Raw genomic sequence first — 16,390 nt, forward strand, 5'->3', positions numbered from 1 at the left:
GACTTTGTATTCGACAACAGTTTTAGATTTCCAGAATGATTGGGAAGGTAGTGTAGTGGATTCTCATATAGCCCACACCTGCCTTTGCCTAACGTTTTACATTAGTATGGCACATTTGTCACAATTAACGAACCAGTAAGGATTCGTGATTACTGACTAAAAGTCCTTTATTCAGATTTCCTCAGTTTTGCCTAATGTCCTTTATCGGTTCCAGGATCCCATCTAGGATGCCACCTTCCTTTTAGCTGTCATAGCTCCGTAGGTTCTTCTTGGTTGTGATACTTTCTCAGGCTTTCCTTATTTTCTATGGCTTTGACAATACTCAAAACTGTCAGGCGTTTTGTGGAATGTCCCTCATTTGAGATTTGTCTGATGTTTTCCTCATAATTAAACTTAGGGTAATGTGTTTTGCTGGGGGCAGGGGAAGTGCCATTCTCATCACATCATACGGAAGGTACATGCTATCAGCAATATTTATCACTGTTGGTATTAACCTCGATCACCTTATTTGACATAGTGCTTGTCAGGTTTCTCCACTATTCGGTTACTCTTTTTTCTCTCCTGTTCCATGCTGTACTGTTAGGAAGGAAGTCAGTCGTTCTTTATGTTTAGCTCACACTGTGCCTGAGGGGGAATTATGCTCCACCTGCTGGCAGCTAGTGTATTTGAAGTTTGGTTAGACAGAGACACCTGCTGGTAGCACTCATGCATCGACCCTGAAGCCAGAACTGAAAGAGGATGGAAGTCTCCAGAATGCCTGGGGAATGAGTATCTTTGAGTATGGTTTCCTGTGGTCAGGGTAGAAACAATGAGTAGGAAAGTACTCTAGAAGCAAATGGAGACATAAATCTATTCATAAATTCTTGGTACATGTTTGGGGTGGAGAGAGATATAATATAGGAAGGCATCTGTAACTCAAACATGAAAGTCGAACTGGAAACAAATTCTTGTTTTCCCCTTCAGAAGTCATCCTCCAGCAACTTGACTAGAAAGCGTCTATCTGTTATTAAGCATCGACTTTGTGTTAGTCTTTTACTAGGCCTGGTAAGTACTGTGGGGGAGGTCAGGGGTTATAAGATGGACAAGGGACCCTGCCTAGAAAGTTTGTTGTCAAATAGAGACCTAGTAGACATGCAACATAACTATTGTTTATATTTTCATTTTTTTAATCTAAAAAATGGGTTTATTAAGATGTAATTCCTACACCATACAATTTGCCCATTTAAAATATACAAGTCAAGGGCTTTTAGTATATTTAGTATTAGTATTTAGCATATTTGTATATCAATATTTAATATATTTAGTATACAGAGTTGTGCAACCACTAGCATGATCAACCTTAGAGCCTTTTCATCATCCCAAAAGAAACCTCCCTCTCCTTGCTTGTAACTCCTAAACTTGTCTTTTCCAGCACCTGGCAACCACTAATCTCTCTGTCTCTATAAATTTGTCTATTCTGCACATTTCGTATAAAGTAGAGTCGTACAGTATATTGTCTTTTGTGACTAGATTTTTCTCACTCTGCATAATGTTTTCAAGGCTAATCTGTGTTGAGGGACTTGTCAGGACTTCATTACTTTTTATTTTCGAATAATATTACATTGTATGGACCTGTCACTTTTAGTCTACCTGCTCACATTTGATGGATGTTAGAGTTATTTCCGCTTATTGGCTACTATGAGTAACGTGGCTGTGAACATTCGTGTGCAGGTTTTTGTGTGGTCTCATTTTTCTTGGGTGTATACCTGGGAGTGTCATTGCTGAATCATATGTAACTGTATATTTAATCTTGTAAGAAACTGCCAGGCTGTCTTCCAAAGTGGCTGCATCATTTTGCGTTCCCACCAGCAGTGTATGAAGGTTCCAGTTTCTCCACATCTTCCTCAACACTGTTATTATCTGCCTCTTTGATTATAACCCTCCTAGTAGGTGTGAAGTGGTATCTCCTTGTGGTTTCGATTTGCATTTCCCTGACGGCTAATGATGCTGAATGTTTTTTACGTACTTCTTGGCCATTGGTCGTCTTCCCTGGAGAAATATCTTTCAGATCCTTTACCCATTTTAAAATTGGGTTATCTTTTTGTTATTGAGTTGTATTAGTTCTTTATATAATCTGGACACAAATCCCTCATTAGAGATAACAATTTGCAAAAAGTTTTCCTGGTGAATGAGTTGTCTCTTTACTTTCTTTTTTTTTTTTTAACTTTTTAAAAATGTTTATTATTTATTTTTGAGAGAGAGAGAGAGAGAGAGACAGACAGAGCATGAGCAGGGGAGGGAGGCGAGAGAGGGAGACACAGAATGCAAAGCAGGCTCCAGGCTCTGAGCTGCCAGCACCGAGCCCGACGTGGGCCTTGAACTCATGAATTGTGAGATCATGACCTGAGCCGAAGTTGGGTGCTTAACTGACTGAGCCACCCAGGTGCCCCTTTCTTTAATTTTCTGATGGTGTCTTTTGGAAGTGCAAAGGTTTTTTATTTATTTATCTGTTTATTCTTTCACTGTTTGTGCTTAAAGGTGTCTTATCTAAGGAATAATCGCCTAATCCTAGGTCATGAAGATTTACACCTGTGTTTTCTTTTAAAAATTTTACATGCTAAAATCTTTTTTATATGCTAAATGCTTCTAAAATTTTATGTACTAAAAGGTATGTAGCTCATACCTTTTAGTTTTTTATCCATTTTGAGTTCATTTTTGTACAGTAAGTTTTCATGTCTTTAATGAGGCGGAATATCTTCCCATGACTTTATTGGACTTTGGCATTTCTTTTATGACTTGCCTCTTCATTTTATGTTGTTTTTATTGGTTTGTAAAAACTCCATATCTGCAAAGGAAGTTACCCTTAATTTTTGTATATTTAAAAAGCATTTGTTCTGGGGTGCCTGGGTTGCTCAGTCAGTTAAGTGTCCGACTTCAGCTCAGATTATGATCCTGCGGTTTGTGAGTTCGAGTCCCACACTGGGCTCTCGTGCAAAGCCCATTTCAGATCCTCTGTCTCCCTCTCTCTCTGCTCTTCACCCTCTCTCTCTCAAAAATAAATAAACATTTAAAATTTTTTATGAAAACATAAAGAAGCATTTGTTTTGATGTGACATGGGAGGACCATACTTTTTTCAGGTGGTGAAAACCACTGTTGTGTTTTTCTGTTTTCTGTTGTTCCAGAACCACTTATGAGTAATCATTCATTTTTATCATTTGTGCATCAGACCAAATCATGCATTAGACTTGCGTGTGCTTGGGCTGCTTCTGATCCTTTGGTTCATCGATCTTTCTAGTCTGGTGCCCCTCCTACACTATCTGAATTATTATGACTTTACAGAACATTTCAACATCTGGTTGTACAGGTCCTCAACTCTGCCTCCACCTGCCAATATACTTGTTTTTAGCGCTTTTCTAGCTGTTTGCATATGTTTTATTTTTCAAGATGAACTTTAGAGTCTTTTGAATTAGTCGGAAAATTTGGGAGAATGAGTTTCTGGGTGTGTGTGTGTGTGTGTGTGTGTGTGTGTGTGTGTGCCAGTTTAAGTCAGCTATGGTTAAAAATGTGTGAGAATTCCTGACCTTTCCGATTCTACTGCTTGTGTTAGGAACATGGAGATCAAGTTCCCATTTTACCTGGGCTTCATTGGGACCATGTGCAGTTGTAAGTGAACAGCCAGCCAGACTGCGGTTCTAGGGAGAAACCCACATTCTTTCAGTTTCCTTTCCCCATTGACTGTCCTCAGGCCTGTTTCCAGCCCCTCTGACTCTGAACTTGGCAGCTTCTGGGGCTGTACTGGAGAAACACAGCCCTTTATTTCCTAGGCCAACCTTTCCTTTGCCTGAGTAGAATCACAAGATGGTCAATATTGACTGACTTTTCTCTCAATTCAGTCTTTTCTGCTTTGTGTCTTTAACAAATTCTGGCCTGTTAACAGTACTTTGATATTTTCTAGGGCTGCAGCACACACACATATATAAGTAAATATATATGTGTGCATTTAAGTTTATTGATTTATTTTGAGAGAGAGAGAGAGAGAGAGAGAGAACATGCATGCACGCAAGAGGGGGAGGGGCAAGGAGAGGAGAGAGAATCAAAGCAGGCTCTGCATTGTCAGCGCAAAGCCCCATGTAGGGCTTGAACTCACGAACCATGAGATCATGACCTGAGCCGAAACCAAGAGTCTGATGCTTAACCAACTGAGCCACCCAGGCTCCCTCTATATATTTTTTTCTTTTTATATTTATTGCTTTATTGCTCTGCAACTTGAAAAGCAGAAATGCTCACATGTTCTTAAAAGGTCAACTTACACCCAGAAGAGTGTTGGATGTGTCTGTCATCTAGTAGTGACAACTTACTGTATTATCTTTATAGTCGGAGTCACAGGAACGTCTTCATTGTAACATGGTTCTTGTTTCCTAGTTTATTTTTTGGCTCAGAAGTTGGTTTTAATACTTCTTTTGCTGGGGGCACAACCAGTTATGACAACAGATAGATCTCATGATTTGATGGGTGCGGATAGATTTTGGAGACGAAGCACAAGCATTTATTAAACTCTGTAGTGTTTCATTGTACTGGGAAATTTAACGTTTGCTTCAATTTTTGTGAAGGAAGCTTTGCTGGAAAGATGCATTCGTATTATATACCCAGTTTGGTAGTGGTAAACTGGTAGGAATTATTAAGAAGAAATTTGTCATGCAGCAACTATTTTTCTTAATGTGAAATGATCAGTAAAAACTCTAACTTCATTTTCTAGTTGGTTCCTCTTTTTTGTACTGTTAAAAAAGCATGTACATACTTTCAGCTTACTTAGTAGGTTAAGTTAATAAGTAGTTGAACATTGGTTGAGGTTTCAAGTAGTTTGAATTAAACCAAGCTTGATGGTGGTTCTTTATGGGGGTAAAGTTTCTTATCTTGATGCTCTTTTATTTATTTGTTTGTTATTTTTTTCTTAGGAGCAGTGTTTTCTGTTTGTTTGATAAGGGTAGGAAAATTAGTTTTCTGTCATGTAGTGGGTGTACTGCTAAGTATTTGTTGAATTGAAATGTGCCATTCATTGCAAATTAATATTTGACGAAGAAGCAATTTAAATGCTGACAAGGGGAAGTTGGACCGTTTCAAGATTGAGCAATTGAAATCTTTGTCCAGATTTCGCACTCCAAAATAGTAGCTTTCCATGACAATCTACAAGAAGCATGCTTTTGTTTCACAGATTATAAGATACTGTCTTATGAATTATTATGAAACATAATACACGTGAAAGTGCTCTACCAAAGTATCAAGTGCTATAAAAATGTAAATGTTTTATAAGATTATACCTTGAAATATTTAATGGGTTATTGTAATGCTTTGCAAATAGGATTTTTTGTAGGTTCAACATGTATGGGCATGTGTAGTTTTTAAAAAATGTCTTCCTTTTGGAAAATGTTAAATATATGAAAGCAGAGTGATTCAGTGCAATGAACCCTCATGTACTCACACCCAGTTTCGGCATTTATCCCCAGTGGCCGATCTTATTTCATCTCTATTCTTACTCCCCCTCACGCGCGCGCCAGCTGAGTTTTTTGTTTTTCTTTTTGTTTTTGTTTTTTTAAGTGATTTAAACAACAAAAATGTATTACTTTATAGTTCTGGAGGTCAAAAGTCCAAAACTGGTCTCAGTAGATTAATATCAAGGTGGCAGGTCTGCATTTCCTTTAGAAGCTCCAGGGAGGAGCTTGTTCCTCGCCCTTTCCGGCTTCCAGAGGCTTCCTACATCCCTTGGCTCATGGCCCCTTCCCCCACCTTCAAAGCCAGCAGCACAGCCTCTTCTCTGCTCTCTGACGTCTGCTTCCATCACCCCAGCTTATTTTAAAAATTGAGGTAAAATCCATATAACATAAAATTCACCATTTTGTTTGTTTTTTAAACCCTTTTTTCTTTAAAGTTTATTTATTTATTTTGAGAGCGAGAGAGAGCACACATGGGGAAAGGGCAGAGAGAGAGGGAGAGAGAGAGAATCCCAAGCAGGCTCCACACCACCAGTGCAGAGCCCGATGCGGGGCTCGAACGCAAGAACTGTGAGACCATGACCTGAGCCAAAGTCAGACTGAGCCACCCAGGGACCACTTATTTGTTTTTTTAAAAGTAGGTCCTACGCCCAACACAGAATCCAATGCAGGCTTGAAGTTACAACCCCAAGATCAGGACATGAGCTAAGAACAAGAGTTGGACACTTAACCGACTAAGCCACCCGGGTGCCTCTAAAATTCACCATTTTATTTATTTTTATTTACTTATTATTTGTTTTAATTTTTAGAGAACACACATGACCAGGGGAGAGGGGCAGAGGGAGAGAGAGAGAGAGAGAGAGAGAGAGAGAGAGAGAGAGAGAGGGAGAGAGGGAGAATCCCAAGCAGACTCCGTGCTCAGTGTGGAGCCCGAGGCGGGCACTATCCTGTGACCCTGGGATCATGACCTGAGCTGAAATCAGGAGTTGGACATTTAACCGACTGAGTCACTCAGGTGCCCCAAAAGTCAGCATTTTAAAGTGTGCAACTCAGTGGCTGTTAGTGTATTCAAAGTGTGTTATAATCACCACCGCTATCTAATTCCAGAATATCTTCACCACCTCCAGAAGAATCCCGTACCCGCTAAGCAGTCACTTCTCGTCCCCTTTTCCCCAACCCAACTATTTTGAATCATGCTCCTTGAACATTGATTGTACAAGGTTTTGTTTGAACACTTGCTTTCAGTTATTTGGGCTGCATACCAAGGAGTAGAATTCTGGATCATATACTAGTTTTACGTTTAATTTTTTGAGGAGCCGCCAAGCTGTTTCCCACAGGGGCCGCACCATTTTACATTCTCACCAACGATGTATGAGGGTTCCAATTTCTCCACTACTTGCTTCCTGTTTTTTCCTGGTTTTTTTTTTTTTTTTTTACCCCCCTTTTATAGCCATCCTAGTGGATGTGAAATGGTATACATATCCCAGAGGGTTTTTAAAAAACATTTTGGCCTAAAAGATACGTGGAAGTTCCACCCTTTGGTCCACTTCCCCTTTGCCTTCTGTTCTCAATGTTTAGAAGGTAATAAAAAGAGCTGGCATGCAGACGACATCTACCACGTGCTTGGAGCTTTGTTGAGCTCCTCACTTGCTCAATTACAATCTATAGATGTGCCTGATTTCATCAGCAACCCAGATTCCTCTGCACAAACAAGTCAGAAGGTAGAAGGTGAGGCTGATTGTAGGCATGTGCCCTTTAAGGCTTGAAATAGGAAGAAACAAATTTCTGAAGCCCTGTACATTTGGGAATAATAATGATTAGAAGGAAATTTCTGTTTGCAGAAGGATTCACTGCAGGGTTCCTTTAAATAGCACACTTCCCTGATTCATTAAACATAAAGTTCAATGTACTAAATCTGAAGAATGAATAAGTATTTCAGATTATCTGTTATGTTAAATGAGGCACACCTAGCCACTTATCTGTTCATTAGGCTTTCCTCCCAAGTCCTATTCAGCATAAGCAAACCAGAATGTGTTCAACAGGATTCATGAAATACTAACAGAAAAATATCCACTGGATTTGATAATTAGAAAGTCATCAATCATCTTTTTTTTTTTTAATTTTTTTTTCCAACGTTTTTATTTATTTTTGGGACAGAGAGAGACAGAGCATGAACGGGGGAGGGGCAGAGAGAGAGGGAGACACAGAATCGGAATCTGAGCCATCAGCCCAGAGCCTGACTCGGGGCTCGAACTCACGGACCGCGAGATCGTGACCTGGCTGAAGTCGGACGCTTAACCAACTGCGCCACCCAGGCGCCCCTCATCAATCATCTTTAAAAGAGCAGTCTCCGGGGGCACCTGGGTGGCTCAGTCGGTTAAGTGTCCAACTCCTGATTTTGGCTCAGGTCGTGATCTCACAGTTCATGAGATTGAGCCCCATGTTGGGTTCTGTGCTGAAAGGGCAGAACCTGCTTGGGATTCTCTTTCTCCCTCTCTCTCTGGCCCACACAAGCACACTTTTTCTCTCTCAAAATGAATAAATAAACATAAAAAAAAAAAGGAGTCAGCATTGGATGGGGATAAGGCAGAGAAATGTAGCATTGAAGGCAGAACCAAAGACAGCTTTGTTTTGGGTGGAGGAAGGTTGTGGGTTGAGAAGTCAATGGAAGGAGTGGAAATTAAGATAAATGACCAGGGACACCTGAGTGCCTCAGTTGGTTGAGAATCTGACTCTTGATTTCTACTCAGGTCATGATCTTTTTTTTTTTTTTTTTTTAGTTTTTTTTTTAATGTTTATTTATTTTTGAGACAGAGAGAGACAGAGCATGAATGGGGGAGGGTCAGAGAGAGAGGGAGACACAGAATCTGAAGCAGGCTCCAGGCTCTGAGCTGTCAGCACAGAGCCCGAGGCAGGGCTCGAACTCACAGACCGTGAAATCAGGACCTGAGCCGAAGTCGGAAGCTCAACCAACTGAGCCACCCAGGCGCCCCTACTCAGGTCATGATCTTATTGTTCATGGGTTCGAGCCCCGCCTCAGGCTCTGTGCTGAACATGGAGTCTGCTTAAGATTCTCTCTCTCTCCCTCTGCCCCTCTCCCCTGCTCGTGCACTCTTTCTGTCTCTCTCTCAAATTAAAAAAAAGAGAGAAACAATTCTTTCAAAAAGTTGAATGAGCCCCGAAGGAGAGTGGAGAGGATGTAAGGTCAAGGGGTAGTTGGGTTTATTATTTTTGGGTAGAAAGAGAATGAGCCGTATTTTTGTAGACTCAGGAACAGAGCCAGCCAAGGAGGAAATGTTGAAGATACAGGAAAGAGAAGGTATAATTAATTGATGACAACATAAGCATGATCGTGAAGTAATGGGTCAGAGACACAGATGGAATAGTTAGCTTTGTGGTGAATTGGGGAGGTATGTTGTCCACAGGGACCTGAGAAATGGACGTGAGATGTCTATCTGTGGAGGAAGCAACATGGTTAGGGAATGTTTATGTGATGCCCTTATACCTGGTTCCTACTTCAGAGACATGGTAATCTGCTTAGTGTGAAAGGTTGGGGGTTGAGTGTAGGGTTTAAGGACAATGGCCATCTAAGGGAATGGGGGAAGAACTGATCAAAATAAGGAAGTTATCCTAAAGAACAACCATACCCTATTAAGACAGATTCTCCTGTGCTTTTGCCTAGGCCAGAACACTGGGCTGGATGGTCTGTATATCTGACCCCGTCCTGCATTTCTAATATTCTCCTCAGTCATGAGCTCTACTGGGTGTCCTACTTGGACATCTTATCTCCATGTGGCTCTGTAATTTTATTCTTGACCTGACTCCCCTCTCTTTCTTCGTTTCCAAACCTTTCCACTGTGCTCTCTAGAACTCCTGATCTAGTTAAAAGAAGCCCCTCAGTTCATAGCCTCTTCTCTGCATCGTACTCCCACCATCTCAAGATTTCACTGAACATGGCTGCCTCTGAAGATCAGTACTTCCTGAAGCTTCTGCCACTCCGACAACAAAGAACCCCCCTGCCCCCGCCCCCCGCCACTGTTATTGGTGTTCACTCTGTGACAGGAATTGTTTAAAGCACTTTCAGCCTAGTAGCTAATTTAATCCTCATAACAACACCAAGAGGCTGGCACTATTGCTAGTTTTTTTTTTTTTTTTTTTAAACAAAGAAACTGAGGTACCAAGAGATTACAGAACTTGACCGAAGTCAGAAAGCTTGGCAGAGGTGGGATATGAACCCAGGAGGCATGGAACCACAGTCTTTATTTAGGAGTTAAATCATACTGACTTTCCAAAGCCCTTTCAAGTTGAGGGTTTTGGATCCCCTCATATCTCAAGTGCTGCATTCGAGGGGTGTTGATGTTGCCAGTTTCTAAGTCTTTGAAAGGGTTCTTTTTTTTTTTTTTTTTAAACGTTTATTTATTTTTGGGACAGAGAGAGACAGAGCATGAACGGGGGAGGGGCAGAGAGAGAGGGAGACACAATCGGAAACAGGCTCCAGGCTCCGAGCCATCAGCCCAGAGCCTGACGCGGGGCTCGAACTCACGGACCGCGAGATCGTGACCTGGCTGAAGTCGGACGCTTAACCGACTGCGCCACCCAGGCGCCCCTTTGAAAGGGTTCTAAATCTGGATTGCTTCTTGATTTCCCCCACTCCAAACACCTTAGGATTCTGCTTCTTGGGGTTGGTGAAGTCCTGTGTCTGTTTTTGTGTGTATGTGCGTGAACTTGAGGGTTTATTTATTTTTAAAGTTCATTTATTTGTTTTGAGAGAGAGAGACAGAGAGAGAGAGGGGGAGAGAGAGAATCCCAAGCAGGCTCCAAATTGTCAATGCAGAGCCTGACATGGGGCTCCAACTCACAAACCGTAAGATCATGGCCTGAGCCGAGATCAAGAGTCAGATGCTTAACTGACTGAGCCACCCAGGTGCCCTGAGGGTTTATAATTTAAAAGAAAAAAAAAACTCTATATGGTCAGAATATGGGGCTGAAGGGGGTTGTGGACGTAAATGCTTGTTCCGGTTTTTCCAAATACTCACCAACATTGTTCTTTTCTTTGTTTTGCTGTTTTTCCTTCCTTCCCTCCCTTATTATGACCATTCTCATGGGTGTGAAATGGTATCTCACTGTGGTTTTGATTTGTATTTCCCTAATGAATAATGATGTGAGTATCTTTTCAAGTGCTTGTTGGCCATTTGTAGGTCTTCTTTGAAAAAAATGTCTACCAATCTTTTGCCCAATTTTTAATGCAAACGTTCTTTTAATATTTCATACCCCAAACATTTTCATATTGCACACTAGCAGACATGCAGTCTCCCTGTGACTGCAATAACAAGAAAGGCCTTTTAATCAAGCATTTAATCAAGCTACTATGGGAATAGGTCAAAGCTCAAAGATCCCTCAGTAGCCAGGTAGGTTTAAATTGCCCACAATATTGGCTCAAAGTAAATATTACAGAGAAATTTGTTTGGGTAAGAGCAACGGAAATTACATTAAAAAAATTTTTTTAACATTTATTTATTTTTTGAGAGAGAGAGAAAGAGACAGAGCATGAGTGGGGGAGGGGCAGAGAGAGAGACAGACAGACAGACAGAATCCGAAGCAGGCTCCAGGCTCTGAGCTGTTAGCACAGAGCCCAATGCAGGGCTCAAACACACAAACTGTGAGATCATTACCTGAGCCGAAGTCAGCCGCTTAACCAACTGAGCTACCCAGGCACCCCAGGAAATTACATTTTTAAGACTTTTCTTTGCTGTGCAGAAGCTTTTTATCTTCATGAGGTCCCAGTAGTTCATTTTTGCTTTTTAAATTTTTTTTTCAACGTTTATTTATTTTTGGGACAGAGAGAGACAGAGCATGAACGGGGGAGGGGCAGAGAGAGAGGGAGACACAGAATCGGAAACAGGCTCCAGGCTCCGAGCCATCAGCCCAGAGCCCGACGCGGGGCTCGAACTCGCGGACCGCGAGATCGTGACCTGGCTGAAGTCGGACGCTTAACCGACTGCGCCATCCAGGCGCCCCTCATTTTTGCTTTTAATTCCCTTGCCTTTGGGGATGTGTCAAGTAAGAAATTGCTGCGGCTGAGGTCAGAGAGGTCTTTTCCTGCTTTCTCCTCTAGGGTTTTGATGGTTTCCTGTCTCACATTCAGGTCCAGCCACTCTGGAAAACAGTGTGGAGGTTCCTCAAAAAATTAAAAATAGACCTACCCTATGACTCAGCAATAGCACTGCTAGGAATTTACCCAAGGGATACAGGAGTGCTGATGCATAGGGGCACTTGTACCCCAATGTTTATAGCAGCACTCTCAACAATAGCCAAAATATGGAAAGAGCCTAAATGTCCATCAACTGATGAATGGATAAAGAAATTGTGGTTTATATACACAATGGAGTTCTACGTGGCAATGAGAAAGAATGAAATATGGCCCTTTGTAGCAACGTGGATGGAACTGGAGAGTGTTATGCTAAGTGACATAAGCCATACAGAGAAAGACAGACACCATGTTTTCACTCTTATGTGGATCCTGAAAAACTTAACAGAAACCCATGGGGGAGGGGAAGAGAAAAAAAAAAAAGAGGTTAGAGTGGGAGAGAGCCAAAGCATAAGAGACTCTTAAAAACTGAGAACAAACTGAGGGTTGATGGGGGGTGGGAGGGAGGGGAGGGGAGGTGATGGGTATTGAAGAGGGCACCTTTTGGGATGAGCACTGAGTGTTATATGGAAACCAATTTGACAATAAATTTCATATATAAAAAAAAAAAGAAGAACTTTCAAGCATACACCTACACAAAAGATTGGCTTAGAAAAGGTATTTTTTAGCTACAAGGGTTTGCCTAATGTACTTATTTCACATTCATCAAGTTCTTTTACCCCTTGAACTGGGAATAGAATCGAAATATATTTAATTAAAATAATATATTTAAATATATTTAAATAAATTTTTGTGTGATTGATATTGTCTGCCTTCTCTCCTTAGACCATCTTTCCGGCCCTGACTCTCTCGTCGTACCCCCTGTGTGTTAAGCAATGTGTAGATAGCCATACTATCGGATTTACTGTCATCCTAGCGCAAAGGCCATGCTAACCTCTGTATTGTTCCAATTTTAGGGTATGTGCTGCTGAAGCGAGCATGACTGGATTTACTGGATAAATATTGACTGACTGTTTGCTGTATTCCAGGGACTATTCTCTAGCATTTTACTTCTTGAGTTCTAAAACTGAGAAGGATAGTTGTGATTTACTACATCTCTGTGTTTCAGAAATGTTTCTGTTGATGCCTACGTAAACAGCCAACTGAATAAGGAATATGTTCTTGGACAAATGAGTCCCAAGAATTATTTGCTAGCCTGTGGTTTTTCTTTCCACGGTCTTATCAATTACTCTGAATATTTTTCTTCCTGTCTTCATAGCCGCTTCCTGAGAAGTTTGTGGTGAAGGGTGTTGTAGATCGTTTTTCGGAAGAGTTTGTGGAGACCAGAAGAAAAGCTTTGGATAAATTCCTAAAAAGAATTACAGATCATCCTGTGCTCTCTTTCAATGAACACTTTAATGTTTTCCTTACTGCTAAGGTAAGAACAGAATTTTTCATATTCCTCCCCCAAATTAGCATTCTTCGGGCTCTTTTTTTTTTTCTTGAGTTTATTTATTTTGAGAGAGAGAGAGAGAGAGAGAGAGAGCATGCAGAAGAGGGGGTGGGGCAGGGGGAGAAGGAGAGAGAGAATCCCAAGTAGGCCTCACACCATCAGCACAGAGCCCGATACCGGGCTTGATCTCCAGAACCATGAGATCATGACCTGAGCCGAAGTCAAGAGTCAGATGCGTAACCGACTGAGTCTCCTAGGTGCCCCTCTTTGGGCTCTTTCTTAAAAGCTGCTTTGCTCTCTCACAAACCACCTTTGGGAATGGGCCACTATAGTGGATGTCATCAAATTCCTCTATGTTTTTGGTGTCCATTTGCATCATCCTGGTTTCCATGTTAGAATTCAGGAGAAACACCCCCACTGCAGCAGAGAGGAAGTATTTTCACTTGCCTAAACAAAGATAAGTGTTTCCTTGAATTCTTCTTGGCATTTCAATAGGTGAGGCCATTCTGACCAACAAGTGGGCCCTGAGGGAAAGAACATCTAATGAGTGTTTGATAAAGGTGTTCTTCACAGGAACCCTGTGAGAGGTTACTCAACCTCTCATTCTACTGATAAGGAAACTGAAGTTCAGGGAATTGGTACATATTCAAGTGGCATCACTTGGGATTTAAAATTAGGTCTTTAAGGCCCCAGAGGCCGAACTTCCGCTCTAAATCAGACTGCCTGACAAAGACTAGTTCAGTGTTGCTTGCCCGCAGCCAAATTCCTATTGGGTGGGCATTTTCCAAGCATTTGCCAGAGAAACATTTGGGTCCCACGTAGTTGCCGGATTCTGTGTGTTCACACCCAGGTTGGCCATTCACTGGCTTCTCTGTGCACTTCCGGTTGGCGGAACTGGCAGGAAGTCTGACACACCCTGCCCACACTCTCATGCCAGCTCCTCGCGGCCCCATCTGTTTACTTTCGTGAATCATATTCCCAAACTCAGGCCACAGGTAGTTTGTTTCATGTTGGCAAGGGTGTTGAGGCTCCGGGATTCCCAGTTTTCTTTCTCAAAATGGCAAAATTGAGAAATATTTTAAAGTCAGTCAATTTTAAAGATTTTAGAGAGGGTGCCGTTCTCCAGACAATGGAAACCACATGACAAAGTCCTTTAGTATTTTTTTTTTAAACCTCAGTTGACATTTTTTCGCCTCATTGATGACATGCCCATTCATCTTCTCTTTTTTCCCAGAGGCCTGTCCCCCACCGCCCATGTCAAACCCATGTTCTGTTTCAAAATAAGTATTTCCTGGTGAACACATCCTCGAATATAGTTCTTTCAGCTCATATGCAGAGTGAAATCCATCCTGTTCTCCACACATGCAGCTCAGTGCCTCACCCACGTATCAGGTCGTTGTTCAGGCAGGCCTCAGTCTTGGTCATCTTTACTGAACAGAGAGACAATGGGAGAGAGTGCACGGACCGTGGGCCATTAGGAATCTATGCGAAAAATAAAGTGGAAAGATTTGCGTGTGGTGGATGGTATTCAGTATGAAAGGTGATGTAAAAAAAAAAAAAGTCCTTCAGCGTCTTAATCAAAATCCAACTTCACGCGAGCGAATGCAGAGCATTGGCTCTAAAACAACCGATTCTAACCCTCATTCAGTTCTTCTTGTTGAATTAAATGTACCAAATACCCCCATCTTTTCTTTTCTTTCTTTTTGATTGTGGTAAAATACATCTAAAATTTACCACCCTAACCATTTTAAAAAATGCACATTTCAGTGGCGTTAAGTATATTCACACACTTACACGACTATTCATCTTGTGAGCCTGAAACAGTGTACTGCACTGTGTGACATGAAACTACAGTGACTCCCCATCTCCCCCTCTGTTGTCTCCACCTTTTAACACACCTTGAAAACCTTTGTCTTGGGGCGCCTGGGTGGCGCAGTCGGTTAAGCGTCCGACTTCAGCCAGGTCACGATCTCACGGTCCGTGAGTTCGAGCCCCGTGTCGGGCTCTGGGCTGATGGCTCGGAGCCTGGAGCCTGTTTCCGATTCTGTGTCTCCCTCTCTCTCTGCCCCTCCCCCGTTCATGCTCTGTCTCTCTCTGTCCCAAATAAATAAATAAACGTTGAAAAAAAAAATTAAAAAAAAAAAAAAAAGAAAACCTTTGTCTTGTTTTTTTGTTTTTTGGTTTTTTTTTTATAATTTGTCGTCAGGTTAGCTAACATGCGTTGTATACAGTGTGCCCTTGCTTTTGGAGGTAGATTCTCGTGACTCATCGCTTACCTACAACACCCAGTGCTCATCCCAACAAGTGCCCTCCTCCCTTGGTCTTGTTCTTAGGCAAACCCTTTACATGTTCTGTCACAGCGAAGGAAGAGGTATTCCTCTTTCTTGGGATGACCCGATCTTGTCGCAAACCGGAAGTGTCATTACAAAGAAGCCAGTAAGGCTTGGAGAGGGTAGGGGAGATACTCAGTATCAAGCGTGTTCGAATAAGTATTTTTCATATTTGGCAGAAGGTGTGCAGCAGTCAGGTGCTACTAAATAGCTTCATTCTATATATGAATTGACTTGGTTAACTGGGGGTTCTCTTTTAAGCCTCTACTTGAAATAGAGCTTCTGCAGTCCACCGAGCCCTTTTGGATCTAGCCCCACTCCAAAAAATATTGTAGAAGCAATGCCAAGAACTGCCATGCTTCACTTAGAATCTTGTGAAAACCTGGTGTCTGCAGGGATGTTTTTCGTCTAGAGTATCTGAGGTTGGAAGGGGAGATGCAGTCTTTAGAAGAACATTCTCTCAGGTAGCCTGACTTCAAAAGGAAGAGGAGAGACTGGACAAGGGTGTGTGGAGGAGGAAATTGCTGCCTTTTTGAAGATGGGTGAGCCCTGGCGTATTTTACAGACTCAAGGATTAGAAGTTGAAGATACAAACAGGAGAGGGAGTGGCCAATGGGGCAGGAGCCTTGCTTGTGGGCGAAGTCTAGCTAGGAAAGAGTGGGATCAAGAGCAAAAGTGAAGGCTTTGGCTGCATAAAGAAGAAGGAGCAGACTATACTTCAGACACTTATGAAGATCGGAATCTGTGATTGTGTGTGATTGTGTGTTGTCACATGGGAGGACAGCTGTGTTAACCGCTATTCCCTGTTCTCTGCTCTATCCCTAAATCAGACGAGGTGACCAGAAAGCAATGGCCTTGTGCTATGTTCCCTTATCTCCCTGTAGACATGCCCTACTAGGACTGGGAATTACTTTTCTGTTTGTATTGAGGGTGGATATAAGGAACAGACATCTGATCTTCTGTAAAACCATTAAAAAAATTTTTTTTAGAGAGTGAGCACCTGCACACACA

The 16,390-nt window shown here is 41.9% G+C and overlaps 1 protein-coding gene and 1 non-coding gene across 3 annotated transcripts in view; one reads left to right on the top strand and one right to left on the bottom strand.

Moving 5' to 3' along the window:
- SNX30 (sorting nexin family member 30) overlaps positions 1 to 16,390 on the top strand; it is a 119,335-nt gene that overhangs the window by 67,712 nt on the left and 35,233 nt on the right. For both annotated transcript variants that reach the window (XM_040481980.1, XM_040481981.1), the window contains exon 4: positions 12,876 to 13,034. In XM_040481980.1, the coding sequence (XP_040337914.1) occupies positions 12,876 to 13,034 (159 nt within the window). The remainder of the gene's footprint in view (positions 1 to 12,875; positions 13,035 to 16,390) is intronic.
- LOC121035216 (U6 spliceosomal RNA) lies at positions 12,493 to 12,597 on the bottom strand. The gene has a single exon (XR_005792802.1). It is a non-coding gene; the product is annotated as a U6 spliceosomal RNA (small nuclear RNA).

The sequence above is a fragment of the Herpailurus yagouaroundi genome, unplaced genomic scaffold (assembly GCF_014898765.1).
Source record: "Herpailurus yagouaroundi ecotype Mexico unplaced genomic scaffold, PumYag 160, whole genome shotgun sequence".
NCBI classification, from domain to species: domain Eukaryota; kingdom Metazoa; phylum Chordata; class Mammalia; order Carnivora; family Felidae; genus Herpailurus; species Herpailurus yagouaroundi.